This window comes from Mirounga angustirostris, unplaced genomic scaffold (genome assembly GCF_029215605.1).
Source record: "Mirounga angustirostris isolate CCGP_5_RB_7025 unplaced genomic scaffold, mMirAng1.0.hap1 SCAF_8, whole genome shotgun sequence".
Classification (NCBI taxonomy): Eukaryota; Metazoa; Chordata; class Mammalia; order Carnivora; family Phocidae; genus Mirounga; species Mirounga angustirostris.
Genome location: NW_026991716.1, coordinates 130,280,105 through 130,294,664, shown reverse-complemented (window position 1 = coordinate 130,294,664; position 14,560 = coordinate 130,280,105). Strand labels below are relative to the sequence as shown.

At 42.6% G+C, this 14,560-nt stretch overlaps 1 protein-coding gene across 4 annotated transcripts in view; it reads right to left on the bottom strand.

The window, feature by feature from the left end:
- The window catches only part of MTHFD1L (methylenetetrahydrofolate dehydrogenase (NADP+ dependent) 1 like), a 186,104-nt gene that overhangs the window by 64,253 nt on the left and 107,291 nt on the right, over positions 1 to 14,560 (bottom strand). For all 4 annotated transcript variants that reach the window (XM_064598226.1, XM_064598224.1, XM_064598227.1 and 1 more), the window contains exons 21-24: positions 12,632 to 12,771; positions 6,760 to 6,801; positions 5,857 to 5,957; positions 5,135 to 5,312 (exon numbers count right to left, since the gene is read on the bottom strand). In XM_064598226.1, the coding sequence (XP_064454296.1) occupies positions 5,135 to 5,312; positions 5,857 to 5,957; positions 6,760 to 6,801; positions 12,632 to 12,771 (461 nt within the window). The remainder of the gene's footprint in view (positions 1 to 5,134; positions 5,313 to 5,856; positions 5,958 to 6,759; positions 6,802 to 12,631; positions 12,772 to 14,560) is intronic.

Here is a 14,560-nt window from a genome sequence, read left to right as displayed (position 1 = left end):
CGTTTTTCTTTCTGCTATACTATTTTCCTACGCGCTTGCGGGAATGGAGATATTGGTCAACTGTAAAGATCTGTCAAAAGTCCTACTACAAAAGGAAAAGTTACAGAGAAGATGACTTCTAAGGGACTGTGATCATCCCAAAGGGCTGTAAGGAAACCATGAACTTAAGTTTAAACATATTTATTCTCACCGGATAAACTTCCTTTGAGCAATTCGGCCACTGCATCTTATTTCCTGGTCCATTTTTTATTAAAACATTTTTTAAAAAGATTTTATTTTTAAGTAATCTCTACACCCAATGTGGGGCTCAAACTCACTACCCTTGAGATCAAGAGTCGCGTGCTCCACCGACTGAGCCAGCCAGCCAGGGGCCCCTCTTATTCCCTGTTCTAAAAAGTTATTATTCAGAATTAATCACCAGCTGCCCCCAGTTCCATAATGAAAAGTTGCCTACTTAAAAAAAAGGAAGTTGTCTACTCTTGAATTAGAGGCTACTCTGGGGGTACCTGGCTGCCTCAGTGTGTGGAGCGTGTGACTCCTGATCTCGGGGTTGTGAGTTAGAGCCCCATGTTGGGTGTGGAGATAATCTAAAAACAAAATCTTTTATTTTATTTATTTAAAAAAATATTTTACTTATTTATTTGAGAGAGAGAGCAACAGAGAACATGAGTGGGGGTGGGGGGAGGAGTAGAGAGAGAGGGAGAAGCAGACTCCCCACTGAGCAGGGAGCCCCATGCAGGACTCAATCCCAGGACCCCGAGATCATGACCTGAGCTGAAGGCAGACGCTTAACTGACTGAGCCACTAACCCTAAGAAGAACATCTTTTAAAAAAAGAAGCTACTCTGATAAAAGAGGTGCAGAATTGTTCTCTGAAGAACAGTGGCTGCTTAACTCAATTTTCTATCAAGTTCAGCACAGACCCCCAAGTCAGAAGTGCAGCCTGTTTCCTGCTTTAACTCCAGGCTCACCATCGTCAAGCCTCTCGCTCTGGGAGCTGTCCGGCCCCACAGTGTTTCTGAGGTCAAGTGTTTCTTATGCTCCCTAGCTGTTCCTCCTTCCAATAGGGTTTTGAGATGATTCCTCCTTCCCATACAAAAGCAATCATGTCCTGCCCTCCTATACTATGTCAAATGCTTCTGAATGGTCTCAGGTGACTTCCTTCTGTAATGCAGAACTGGGGCAGAAATGAGACGCCATCAACCCTGCACGGGATGCATTCCTGGTGGAACACAGTCTGGGGAGATAGCAAAAGGCACACAGGAGCTCAGTCTGCGCTCAGAAGCAAAGGCAGCAGGGTGACTTATCCAAAGTACTTTATTACTTCTTTTTTTCCTGTAGGGTAATCCCACACATATCAACCTGCCAAGCGCTAAAGGGTTAGTTGTGGGGGAATGGAGTTTCAGGAAAACCCTGAATTAGCCTGTAAAGGTTCACCAACATGATATACAAGAAACGAGGAGGGAAGAAACGTTTGAGCTGTGTTACAGACTGCACCAAGGGATACAGATTTCTAGAGAAGACTGTAAATGGTCTTCTATTATCTAGAATCATCCTGCCAAAGTGAGGAACACAGCGATGAGGGAGGCAGCACGCAGTGAGCCAGAAGCAGCAACTGCTCTTCTCGTTGTGCGGCGATACGCTGAGATGTTGTTGGTTCTCTAATAAATAATTATGCAATCCACATCTAATTTCTGTGTTATAAGAAAAGGGAGAAGAGTATGCTGGCAAAGGAGGCAAGAATCCTAGGAAACGCAGGACTTTAGTCCACAGTACTATAAATCTCCCCCCTATTTATAGGGAAGCAGACATTTTAACAGCATTATCTCCATGAAGAATGGGAATTCAGAAAGAAAAATAAAATATCGGAAAGGAAAGGGGTTCATCGTTAGGGTAGTGCATGTGTGAGACAGCGTTAACTCAGGAACATTTCTTCTCTTTTACCCACCTTCTTTTTACTTGGGAAGGTTTCCTTGAAAACAGCCCTACTTTGTGAAATCAGTCATTCAGAACCTGCCTTTGCCACTCAGAGTGGGGTGGTTCCAGATCAGATGGCAGTGGTCTGAGGCTCCTGGAGCAGGCCAGGGAGAGTGAGGCCCCTGACAGTGGTCTGTGTGAGAGGGCCCAGGGCGGGGACAGGCGCTGCAGACAGTCGGGCAGGCTCGCCCGGGGCAGGAAGGTGTGGCAAGGAACACAGGGCCGCATCTACCTTCTGTTTCAGATCTCCAGGGTCAGAGAACTCACCTCTTCTAACTAGACCATTTTTCTTTATGTCGAACCTGGGTCTCCTCCCTTTACTGATCTCCACCCACTCTGTATCCCAGAACATGCTCGTCTCTTGTTCATGACATGGCCTTTCAACATGACAAACCTTTTGTGGCCTAACTATCCCAATTCGGTCCTGAAATTCATCCGTTCACACACATTTACGGAGGGCCCACAACGTCCATCCTGTGCCTGTCACCGCCGTCCTTCCTCTGTAGGTGGGTCCCCCCTTTAAGGAGTAGTTCCCCACCCTCATCCCCACTTTCGAACACAGTACTGAATTCTGAAGAACAGAGCAGGAAGATCACCTCCATCATTCCAGATACTCTCCCAGCTCTGCTTCTTTCAGGATATGGGACACTGGGAAGCTATGTAATGTCCTCGTACTTTAGTTTCCATGTGTATAAAATGGGGCGAATACCATCAGTTCCTACCTAACAGGGATGCCGAGACTAAAGCAGTTAACAGGCACGAGGTGACTGCATGCCTGGCACACAGAAAGCCCTAGGTAAGCATGAGGCTTAGCAGTAAGATTAACGTCAAGCTCTTGGATGATGTGACTCTGCTATGTCCTCTCTCCACGTATACTGTTGGTTTATGCATCTGATCTGGAAGGAGGAGCGATGTTACTGTCTGTGACATTTGAGAGACCCACAGAATGTGCGAGGGATGAAGGAATGGGAGAAGAAGCAACCAGCTTAAAGGCTGAGCACCCTGACAATCATGGGCTATCAATGGGGACAAATCCAGTAGCCAGGGCTGAAGCCGCAGAATTCAAAATAGAGATGTGCAGCTGGGTGTCAAGATGAACTGAGTGAGGTCCTGGGAAGTTCAGGTTTTCTGACTGAAGGCTCATTATCCAGCTGTTTAGAGATGCATTAGACAGGGGCGCCTGGGTGGCTCAGTCGTTGGGCGTCTGCCTTCGGCTCAGGTCATGATCTCAGGGTCCTGGGATCGAGCCCCACATTGGGCTCCCCGCTCGGCGGGAAGCCTGCTTCTCCCTCTCCCACTCTCCCTGCTTGTGTTCCCTCTCTCTGTCAAATAAATAAATAAAAAATCTTAAAAAAAAAAAAAAAAAAGAAATGCATTAGACAACCCAGCAACTCTACTTCTGGGTGTATACCCCAAAGAATTGAAAGCAGAGTCTTAAAGAGATATTTTTATACACATGTTCATAGCAGCATTGTTTATGTGAGTCAGGAAGTGTAATTAGCCAAAATGGTCACTGACAGATGAATGAATCAACAAAATGTGACATATACATACAGTGGAAGGAAGAAAATTCTGACATATGCAAGAACATGGATGAACCCTGACATTACTCTAAGTAAATGATACAGACCGAGTGTTTGTACCCTCTCCTTGCCATTCATATGTTAAAGACTAATCATCAATGTGATCAGTGTTAGGGGACATGGGGACTTTGGGGACAACTAGGTTGATGGAATTAGGAGGAGGCGGGGCTTTCAGGGTGATTAGGTCAGGAGACGGGAAGCCTCAGGAATGGGATCAGTGCCCTCCTAAAACAGACCCTAGTGAGACCCCAGTTCTCTTCCACCTGAGGATACAATGAGAACACAGCCGTGCATGACAAAGGAAGCCAGCCCCACCAGACGCCTGCCCGAGCCCTGATCTTGGATGCCCCAGCCTCCAAAACTGAACTTTGTTGTTCATTAGCGACCCAGTCTGTGCTGTTCCTTCCAGCAGCCTGAAAGGGCTGAGATGGAGAATAAGCCCATCATGAAAGAGACCAGAACTGGATGGTTTCACTTATATGAGATATACAGACCAATCAGATTCGTAGAGACAGAAGGGGGAAGGGTGGCTACCAGGGGTGGGGCTGGGGGTGGGGGTGGGAATGGGGAGCTGGGGTTTAATGGGTGCAGAGTTTAGGTTTTGGAAGACAGAAAGAACTCTGGAGATGGGTGGTGCTTGCACCACAATGTGAATGTCCTTAACACTTTTTTTTTTTAAGATATTTATTTATTTATTTATTTATTTGAGACAGAGAGAATGAGAGAGACAGAGAGCACATGAGAGGGGGGAGGGTCAGAGGGAGAAGCAGGCTCCCTGCCGAGCAGGGAGCCCGATGCGGGACTCGATCCCGGGACTCCAGGATCATGACCTGAGCCGAAGGCAGTCGCTTAACCAACTGAGCCACCCAGGCGCCCTGTCCTTAACACTTTTGAACTGTACACCCCAACATGGTAGAGATGGTAAGTGTCAGGTTATGTGGATTATACAATTAAACATATTTCACAAATATCATACATATAGCTCCAGAAAACCACAATGAAGGATGAGAACTATGGCAGAAACAGACGAGGAAGATACTGCTCATGGTTTCACAAGCCTTAAGAAGTTGCTCAAAAGATGGGGCGCCTGGGTGGCTCAGTCGTTAAGCGTCTGCCTTCGGCTCAGGTCATGGTCCCAGGGTCCTGGGATCGAGCCCCGCATCGGGCTCCCTGCTTGTCGGGAAGCCTGCTTCTCCCTCTCCCACTACCCCTGCTTATGTTCCCTCTCTTGTTGTGCGTCTCTCTGTCAAATAAATAAAAATCTTTAAAAAAAAAAAAAAAAAGGAAAAAAACATAAGTTGCTCAAAAGAGCAAGCCCTGAATGTGTCAGCTGTAGAATCCTGTTCCCCAAAGCCCCTCCTCACTCAGGCCTGCTCCTGGGAAGTAGAGGGTAGCTTTGGGAGCACAGGCCCTGGGGCAAGGATAGCTTCTGCCCATGGCCATGGGCCTTGGTCAGGTGGTTCAACCTCTTTCCCCTGCACTTTCCATATCTGGACGGGACAAGCTGTGTGCCTCACCCCCCTCCCCCACCGCCACCCCGCCACTGGACCGATGCACAGGGGAGGTGGAGCTTACCTGAACATCATACAGGAACCGGAAACGGCTTCCCTTATTGGCAGCATCTCTCACAGCCCGAGCCAGCTGCACCGTCCCTTTCCCACCGACGGACCAGTGATAGCAGGGGACCGCATCAAAGGCGCCAGCCCGCTTCGCGAGCTCACAAACTAAGTCAATCTCAGCACGGGTGTCAGTCCTAGTGATGAAAACATTTGTGGTTTTGCATCTGTATTCATTTAGTGATGTTTTTAAAGAAAGACTAACCGTTCATACAGAACTTTGCTCCCTAACACTGAATATATTCTCAACATCAGAAGTGGTTACATTGTGTTTAGATAAATCAGACTTAAAGAAAAGCATTGGCGGGAAAAAAAAAACCTCTCCAACAGGACTCAAATATTTCAAGTTGTTAAGGGTTTTATTGAGAAAATCCCATAACCTAACCCTTTGATCATCCATAGTCTTTCAGACAGAAATGCCGGGTGGAATTTAAAAAAAATAAATAAATAAAAGCCAAGGAAATGTTAACTCACTATATAGATTTCATTTCCCATAAACATTTGGGAAACTTCTGTTAAAATGAAACCAACCCAACCCAAACCAAACAAACAAACAGAAGGAGCAGAATATTTCTATATAGTTTTAGATGAAGCCGGGAAAGACCAAACACCCTCGAGACACAGAGTTCACACGGTGGCCCAGCAAGAGGAACATATTTTAAGTGGGGGGGCTTCACTTACTTGAAGACATTCAGAGCCACAATAACGGGAACCCCAAAGAGCTGAGCAATCTGAATCTGCTTCTGAAGGTTACAGCAGCCGTCTGCCACCAGCTGGATGTTCTGGAAGAAAACCAGACCCCCATGTACGCCTCCCACCAATGCTGCCAAACTTAACTGGCCAGTCCACTCTGGCGGGTTTTGCTTCCATCTTGCTCCCTTTACTGTCCTAGAAGCTATTAAACAAGCCCATAAAACACTTTTTCCTCCAAGAAAAGGTGGCTTACAGAAGGAGGAGGCTCATTTTCAAAATAATTTCTGAAATCAGTCTGGGTCCAATGGTGTATCGAGGTCTTGAGCCAGGCGGCTATTTCTGCTGCTGACTGGTGGCCAAGGCACAAGCAATGTGCTCGTTCTCTTGTAGGTTGGTACAAGGCCCCGGGGAGGGTGGGGAGCGTGGCCTGGCCATTCCCGGCTCAAATCCCGGGTGCCATCTGTAGGAGCTAAGAGGTTCTGTTGCCAGTAAATCAAAGTCTATTTACCCAAGAGTCAAGCAGCTCAAGTGAGTGATTAAAGCCAAATGTATATGCTCCAAAAGTCAGTTTTTTCCTTAGCAGAAGAATACACGGGTGTAAGCTTCCTATTTGTTTCTGTGCTGGAGACTGGGCTCCTGTCTGACGGCTGCTCAGAGGGTAGGAAACAGTACATATGTGACTCCTACATCCATCATTTCTTAAGAATGAAGAATTAAATGAATGGACTTGATCCCTCGCCCCCACCCATTTCCTCCGGGATCATGAGAAAAGCAGTTTCCCAAGAGGCCACTGGTGGAGGACTCATTGACTGATTGAGATTCAGTTGCTAGACAATGGTTAACTGGATTTAAATGGTTCTGCACATAAGCCTTCAAGACACCTGCTCTTACCTCCTCTGTATATTCTTTCTTTAGCGGGACACCAGCAGTTACCTGAGACAAGAAAAGGCAGAAATGAAGAAAAAACCCATTAGAATGCTTATTCTGATACTTGTTGTATTTAAGAGTAGCCAGGTAGGTTGAATTTCTAGCAGCTTCATGGAAAATGCATCCGAATGAGCCCTACTGGACTGCAGTGTTTGTTTCTGTAGGGGCTGAAGGACTTCCTTTCTCCCACCCTACCTTTTGCCTGCACATCTGCACCCACCTCCAATCCTGTGCACGCCACCACCCAGCAGATGCACAACCCCCACTTCATCTCCTGTACCCACTTCCATGGAAGCCAAATACATCCACAAGGGTACAGAACGGTAGCAGGGAACTCTTAGAGCAAATGCCTTTTACTTAACCGTACCCAGCAGGCTGGGCGTGTTGAAAAGCCCAAATCTATTGAAAAGATTTGAGTGGATTTGACAAGGGTAACTCGCTTGGAAATCAGCAACTTGCCAATGTGTTTGCCATTCTGGGGGCTTGGTTTTCTTCTCTTTAAAAAAATAAATGGTGGTTAATTGGCATCGTACTAAACACTGAAGGGAGGAAGATTTATTTATTGTTACTGGGAATCTTGACCACTTTATCCTGTCCTTTTTTGTTGTTGTTGCTGTTAAAAAAAAAAAAAAAAAGCTTACTCTGATAAAGATCTAAAGGAAAAACAAATCATGGTCACTTTTTGAAAAGGTGCATTTAAAAGCACAAAATGTACTTTTAAACCAACAACTGGCAGCCCTAGCTGAACATAAGTCTTATTGGAAGCTTTTAAAAAACACTGATGTGGGCGCCTGGGTGGCTCAGTCGTTAAGTGTCTGCCTTTGGCTCAGGTCATGATCCCAGGGTCCTGGGATCGAGTCCCGCATCGGGCTCCCTCTGCTCGGCAGGAAGCCTGCTTCTCCCTCTCCCACTCCCCCTGCTTGTGTTCCTGCTCTTGCTATCTTTCTGTCAAATAAATAAATAAAATCTTTAAAAAAAAAACCACTGATGTCCAGACCAATTTAACCAGGATTTCTGGGAGTGAGACCCAGGATCAGTATAGGTGATTCTAACTTGAACCAACATTGAGAACTTTCTTACTGGTGCCCATTATCCTAGCATAAAATGGAACTTATAATTTGAGTGAAACCTGACTTATATAAGGTGTACCATCATTCTCAATAAATTCTAAATAATGTTAAAGTAATTCTAAATAATGTTAAGGTAATTGCCATTACTTTCCCCGTTTTGGGGCCTATTTCTCACAACAATGTAGGGGGTGGCAAGGGCAGTTTAAAGATGAAGTATTAAAGTTGAGTAAGTAATATAATTTGTAATATTAATAGATTAAAGAGAAAAAACATATCTCAATAGACAAAGAAAGTTATTCAACATTTATTTAGAATAAAATCTTGGCAAAATAAGAATAGAAGCCAGTTTCCTTAATTTGATAAAAAATATATACTACAAACCTACAGAAAAATCATATGTAGTGAAGAAGTATTAAACATATTCTCTTCCAGATCAGGATAATAAAAGGAGGCTTACTATTACCACCCCTATCTAATAACTGCACTGCCAACTAGAAAGACCTAGTTAGCGACAAGAAAAAAGTATAAAGATTAGAAAGGAAGAAACAGAACTGTCATTATTTTCAGACATGACTGCCCACATGGAACTCTCAAATGTCTACAGATAAATTAGTACAATTACTAAGACAATTCTAAAGTCACAGGGATGTAATGTATAGCCTGTGACTGTAGTTAATAATACTGTATTGCATACTTGAAAGTTGCTGAGAGTAGATTTTTTTAAAGATTTTATTTATTTATTTGAGATAGAGAGAGAGAGAGCGCGCGTGCGCATGTGCACAAGCAGGGAGAGGGGCAGAAGGAGGGAGAAGCAGACTCCCTGCTGAGCAGGGAACCTGATGATGCGGGGCTTGATCCCAGGACTCTGAGATATGACCTGAGCTGATGGCAGATGCTTAACCAATGAGCCACTCAGGCACCCCGAGAGTAGATCTTAAAAGCCCTCACTGCAAGAAAAATTTTTAACTATGCATGGCGACAGATGCTAACTAGATTTGTGATCCTTTTGTAATGTATACAAATGTCCAATCATTCTATTTCACACTTAAAACTAATATAAAGTTTTGTGTCCATTAGACCTTATACTTTAAAAAGTCAGTGGACATAAAAGTAACATATAAGAATCCAGAAGTAACCTGTTAAACTATACAAGAATGTAAAGTACACAGTAGCAAATCCATAAAAAGATGAAGAAGCCGTTTGTGGAATAAACTGTAAATCGTTATTAAAATACACTTAAAAAGACCCAAATCAGTGAAGAGGCATTCCCATCATCTTAGACGGCAACCTGTCAAATTTCCCTAAATTGATCTATTGATACAATGCCCTTCCAATAAAAATCCTGAAAAGATTCTTTATGGAACTTTATGAGCTAATTCTAAAATACATATGGAAGTCAAAAGGACCAATACCAGGCCGGGCACGCATGAAGAAACAGAACACCCTGGTGTGGAGTTTGCCATAAAGGTATCAGGGCAGCACAGACACAATTATATGTAAATAGACCAGCAGAACCGAAGAGAGATTCCAGAAAAAGACCTACACATGTATCACAAAGTAGGCCTAAAGATAAGACAGAAGGAGGGACTATTTAAATAAATAGTACTAGACCAATTGGTTATTAATATAAAAAAAAAAGAAAGAAAGAAAAGAAGATCTGGTGATTGCACCATGCAAGAAAATCAGTAGCAATGGGTGTGATGGTTAATTTTAGGTATCAGTTTGTGCCACAGGGTAGCAGATAGTTGGTCAAACATTATTCTGAGTGTTTCTGTGGGGTCTCTTTGGGGTGAGAATAACATTTAAACTCGTGGACTCTGAGTAAAACAGATCCGTGCCCTGCCTCCTACTCCACGCACACCATGTGGGTGGTCTGTATCCAATCAGCTGAAGGCCCTAGTAGAACAAAAAGATTCTGTGCAAGAAAAATTCTCCAGCGGACTGCCTTCACAGTGGGACTGGAACTGGAACATGAGCCCTCCTAAATCTCCAGCCTGCTGACCGACTCTGTAGATTTTGGACTTGATAGCCTCCAGAGATGTGTGAGCCAATTCCTTATAATACATCTCTTTTTGCATAAATACACAGCATATTGGTTCTTAATACAATGTATTTTAAAGAATTAATGGTAAAGGATGTCAAGATCCATAAGTATAACAATGTTCGTTCTTACATTGCAGCATGAATGGTCAGCACTTTGGAAGACAGGATATGATTTAGAATTATTGGGGCTAAAATGGGCAAGTTCAAGGGTGACAGGATTTTCCACTGCACAGATTATGGAAAAAAAACAAGCTGAATAAACATAAGAGGCCGCCATGGTTATTTGTGTAATGATACCCAAAGGAAGTAGAAATTATAATGGATCAAAAACATTACCACAGAGTTGTTTCAAGTAAGAAGGAAAGACACTGAGATTGCTAATACAGAGTATAGGATTAAGAAGATGAAAGTTCATTTATCATTTAGTTGTTGAAAACACTTCCTGGATACAGACTTTATAGCTCTATTAGGGATACGCACATTAATAAGACATAGTCCCTGATCTCAAAGAATTCAGAGTAGAGAAGGGAGACACACAGAGACAGTCATAAACCAATGTGATGTGGAAGGCTCTTCTGGAGCTCAGGAGAGGGATACTAAGCTTTCCCAGGATTCCCGATCCTTTCCTTCTATCATTCTCCACCCAGATCTGTGCCTACCAATCGTGAGCCCTGTTAACAATCACTGGGGCTGGAACCATGATGTGAAGTGGAAGACGTACAAGAGTAAGGTCAGAGGGAAAAGCAACCACTGTAAAACAAGTACATACATTAAGAGGAACTAAAATAGGATTATAAATCACACAGAGAATTTTTATGGGACAGAAAGGAGACTATGGAAAAACACTCGACTAGAACTCAAGAGTCCCTTAAGAAGATGGATGATAGGAAGCAAATCACTGAATCCTTCTGTTAGCTTAGTCATTTCATCTTTACAAGGACTGAGCCAGACTCAGACAATCTCTAAGCCCTTTCCAGTATCAAAGTCTTTTGATTTTATAACGTTCAGGGTGCAAAACAGTGAGGGAGAAATGGAAATTGGTATACAGATTCAAAATCTAAAGTTAAGGAGTCATTGTAGCAACAAATGGTGTTTTGAACAAAATCAGAATTCTTTAGGATCTACTGCTTAATAATACATGTGTCAGTCTTATACCTGAATTAATGATGAAGCTTTCGGCTACAATGAACTACTGAAGTGTTTGGTTTTACTAGTGGACTTGGGATTCAGAAAATGTTTAACCTTCATTAATGCTCAGCTCTGCCTGGTGGACAGAGAAAGGAATTTGGATCTAAACCTCAGACTTCAGATCTGGCTCTCAGCAGGCCAGGTCACACTGCTCACATTCCCCAAACTGGTTTGAACCTCAAATCCCTTCTCTATAAAATGGGATAAAATAATGTCAGCCTCTCCTAGGACAAAGAATTGCTAACATGATTATACAATGCCCATCAGAGATGTATTTCATGATGGCAAAAATGTTATTTGCTATGTAATAATCATTGATTATGTGATTTCTGTATACACAGTATTACCAATTAAGCAATCAGATTTGGTAGTTTGTCTAATATAACAATATTATAAATGATAATGACACTCCAACTTAATTTTATTTCAAAGATGAAGTATGTTACTCAGTATAACATTTCTTATTCTCCCTTTGAAAGAAACCTCAAAATGAAAGAGGAAAAAATTTTCTTTCAGATGTATGTGAATTACATATATGACAGGTTAATACCAAAAGTCTGTAAAAAATGTTAAAATAGGGCATCTTTTCCAAGCAAAGCTCTTTTAGAAATAATTCAGTGCTATAACAGAGCTATAAAGTGAAATCAGAATAAGCAGAAACAGAAGGAAAATAGTTCTAGATGAAATCTGATGAGACACTGCATCAGTGAACCAAGAAACTATCTGTACAAACACTAAAAACCTCACCCACAAAAGCAATCACTCTAATCCTTATGTTCTCTGCTCAGGAACAAGAGCTTCCATCCTCCCATCACCATAGGGTTATAAAATGTTGACCTGAGGTTCAGGTATAAATCTTGGGACTCAAAAGTGCTCACATTATGCTCCTTCCCAAAATACTGCTTAGAAATGACTTTGTGAGTGTCACCATTTACTGGAATTTACCAAATGGTAAGTGCCTCAAAATGGTGACATGTGAAAAAGGAGACGTATAAAAATACCGCAGCTGGGCGCCTGGGTGGCTCAGTTGGTTAAGCGACTGCCTTCGGCTCAGGTTATTGATCCTGGAGTCCCAGGATCGAGTCCCGCATCGGGCTCCCTGCTCGGCAGGGAGTCTGCTTCTCCCTCTGACCCTCCCCCCTCTCATGCTCTCTCTCTCTCATTCTCTCTCTCAAATAAATAAATAAAATCTTAAAAAAATAAAATAAAATAAAATAAAAATACCACAGCTATGGAGCGGGTTTGAAGGTTTCAGATGTGAAATTCTGCTTCCTCTTAATTTTAAAACATGTTTTGCAGGGTGCCTGGGTGGCTCAGTCGGTTAAGCAGCTGCCTTTGGCTCAGGTCATGATCCTGGGGTCCTGGGATCGAGCCCTGAGTCTAGCTCCCCACTCAGCGGATAGCCTGCTTCTCCCTCTGCCTCTGCCTGCCACTCTGCCTACTTGTGCTTTCTATCTCTCTATCAAATGAATAAATAAAATCTTAAAAAAAATAAATACATAAAACGTGTTTTGCTGGGAAGGAAGTAGACTTACGCTTGGCCCGCCTCCGTGCATCTTCAGAGCACGCACCGTGGCCACCAGCACGACTGCGTTGGGCACCAAGCCAGATGCTCGGCACTTGATGTTGAAAAATTTCTCCATTCCAATATCAGCGCCAAAGCCAGCTTCAGTTACTGTGGAGAATCAAGGTGGAAACTTGCTATCATCTTCTCAAAACAAGAGTAAGTTTTGGCCATCGTCGGTATGACTCGGGTTCAAAGGACAGCTGAAATTCCCCATCACCTTGTTCCTATGCATTGCATCTTGTTCCTATGCAACGGGACACCGATTTTCCCACAGTCATAGAAAATGTTCCTCTTCTCTCCGTTCTCTAAAAAGATGGCTCTCCACTCTGCTTTAGACCACCATGCCTTAAGGATTCATTGCCAAGGCCAAGATTCTTCTTCCAGTATGGACACCCAAAGCAAAGCATTTCTTACCACAGATGGTGTCAACTTTTTAATTGGGTTCCAGACTGCATCAAAGGACATTGCTAGCATGATTACCATAGAAGACCCTTCTTACTTTTTTACAGCATGCATAGAATCATTTATTTAATGCCACCTGGTCATTTCTGTCGATTGACAAAATTCAAAGTTAGTTGAGTGGCTTAAGAAGATTAATCATCAGGCTTGATCAGATAGCATCTTTCTTCCGTAAGCACAGACGACATTCATCTTTAGCCATCCCCTCCTCTGCCCCCAAATTGCTAGAAATGTTACTGTGGAGGTAACTGAGAGAATACCTAACATTGCCCTCCAAGATATGACTATTGACTGGCATGTGGTCAGCAGCATCATTTCCACACACAGAGGAGAGCTCTGGGATGGGCAGCACCAGCACCAGCACCACCAGGGGGCTTATGAGAAACACAGATTTTAGGTACCTCAGACCCAGCGAATCAGAAGAAGCATTTTAATGAGATCCCCAGGTGAGATGAATGCCCACTAAAATTTGAGACGCACACTCTAGGAAAAAAATAATCTAAATGCAATAGGAAGTAAACATTTATGAAATATGCACTATATATTGACTGTCCAACCAAGGCCATAATTTATGGAAGAGACAGGAATTGGCAGTAAAAAAATTACTAAGATAAAATCAAAACATTTAAAATGTGAATGAACGAAGGTATTTGTTTTGAGCAGTCACTGAATGCACACATTTTAACAAGAATTCAGAAAATAAAATCATGAAGTGTCACATATAATTTCAAATTCTAAATACATCAACCCGTCATTCTAATTCTTTATGGTTTCCTTTAAGTACTTCATATGCCTGTATAATTTTTACAGAATAGGTAGAATTTTGTAGTTTGCTCCTTTACTTTAAAATTTTCAGAGTTTTCTCCCTGTACTACAAACTTTCAAAGTTTATGATCTTAAGTGGCAGCTTATAATTCTGTTAGGTTGATGTATCAAGATTTACAAAATTGTTCCCCCTGTTATTAGACATTTGGGTTGTTTCCAATATGAATAATGCTGCAAAATATCTGTGCATATGAGATTTAACCTCTTTCAAATTATATTCTTGGAATAAATTCCCAAGGGTGAGAGCATGGTGCCAGAGGATGTAAAAAATTTTTATGACTGTTGATATGCTTTTGACAAGTTGAAAAGTATTTCTTTAAAAATATTCAATTTGGAATGAATTTAGCTATAAAGTCACTTTGTCCTTTATTTTCTTTGAATAAGTAATATAGCAGAATGAGCTAAAGAAGCAAAAGACATTCCTTTTTACCACTATTTGGGACAACTCTAGTGATTTGATTAGTGGTGGTCAAAACGAGAGATCATGGACAGTAACAATCCCTATCTCAGTGGTACCCTCTGGGAAAAGCAGTGGTGATTTTAGCATATGGTAGTGGTATAGTGGCCCCCAGAAGAGGAATGTTCAGTTGGTTTTGTCAGTGGTCCTTACAGA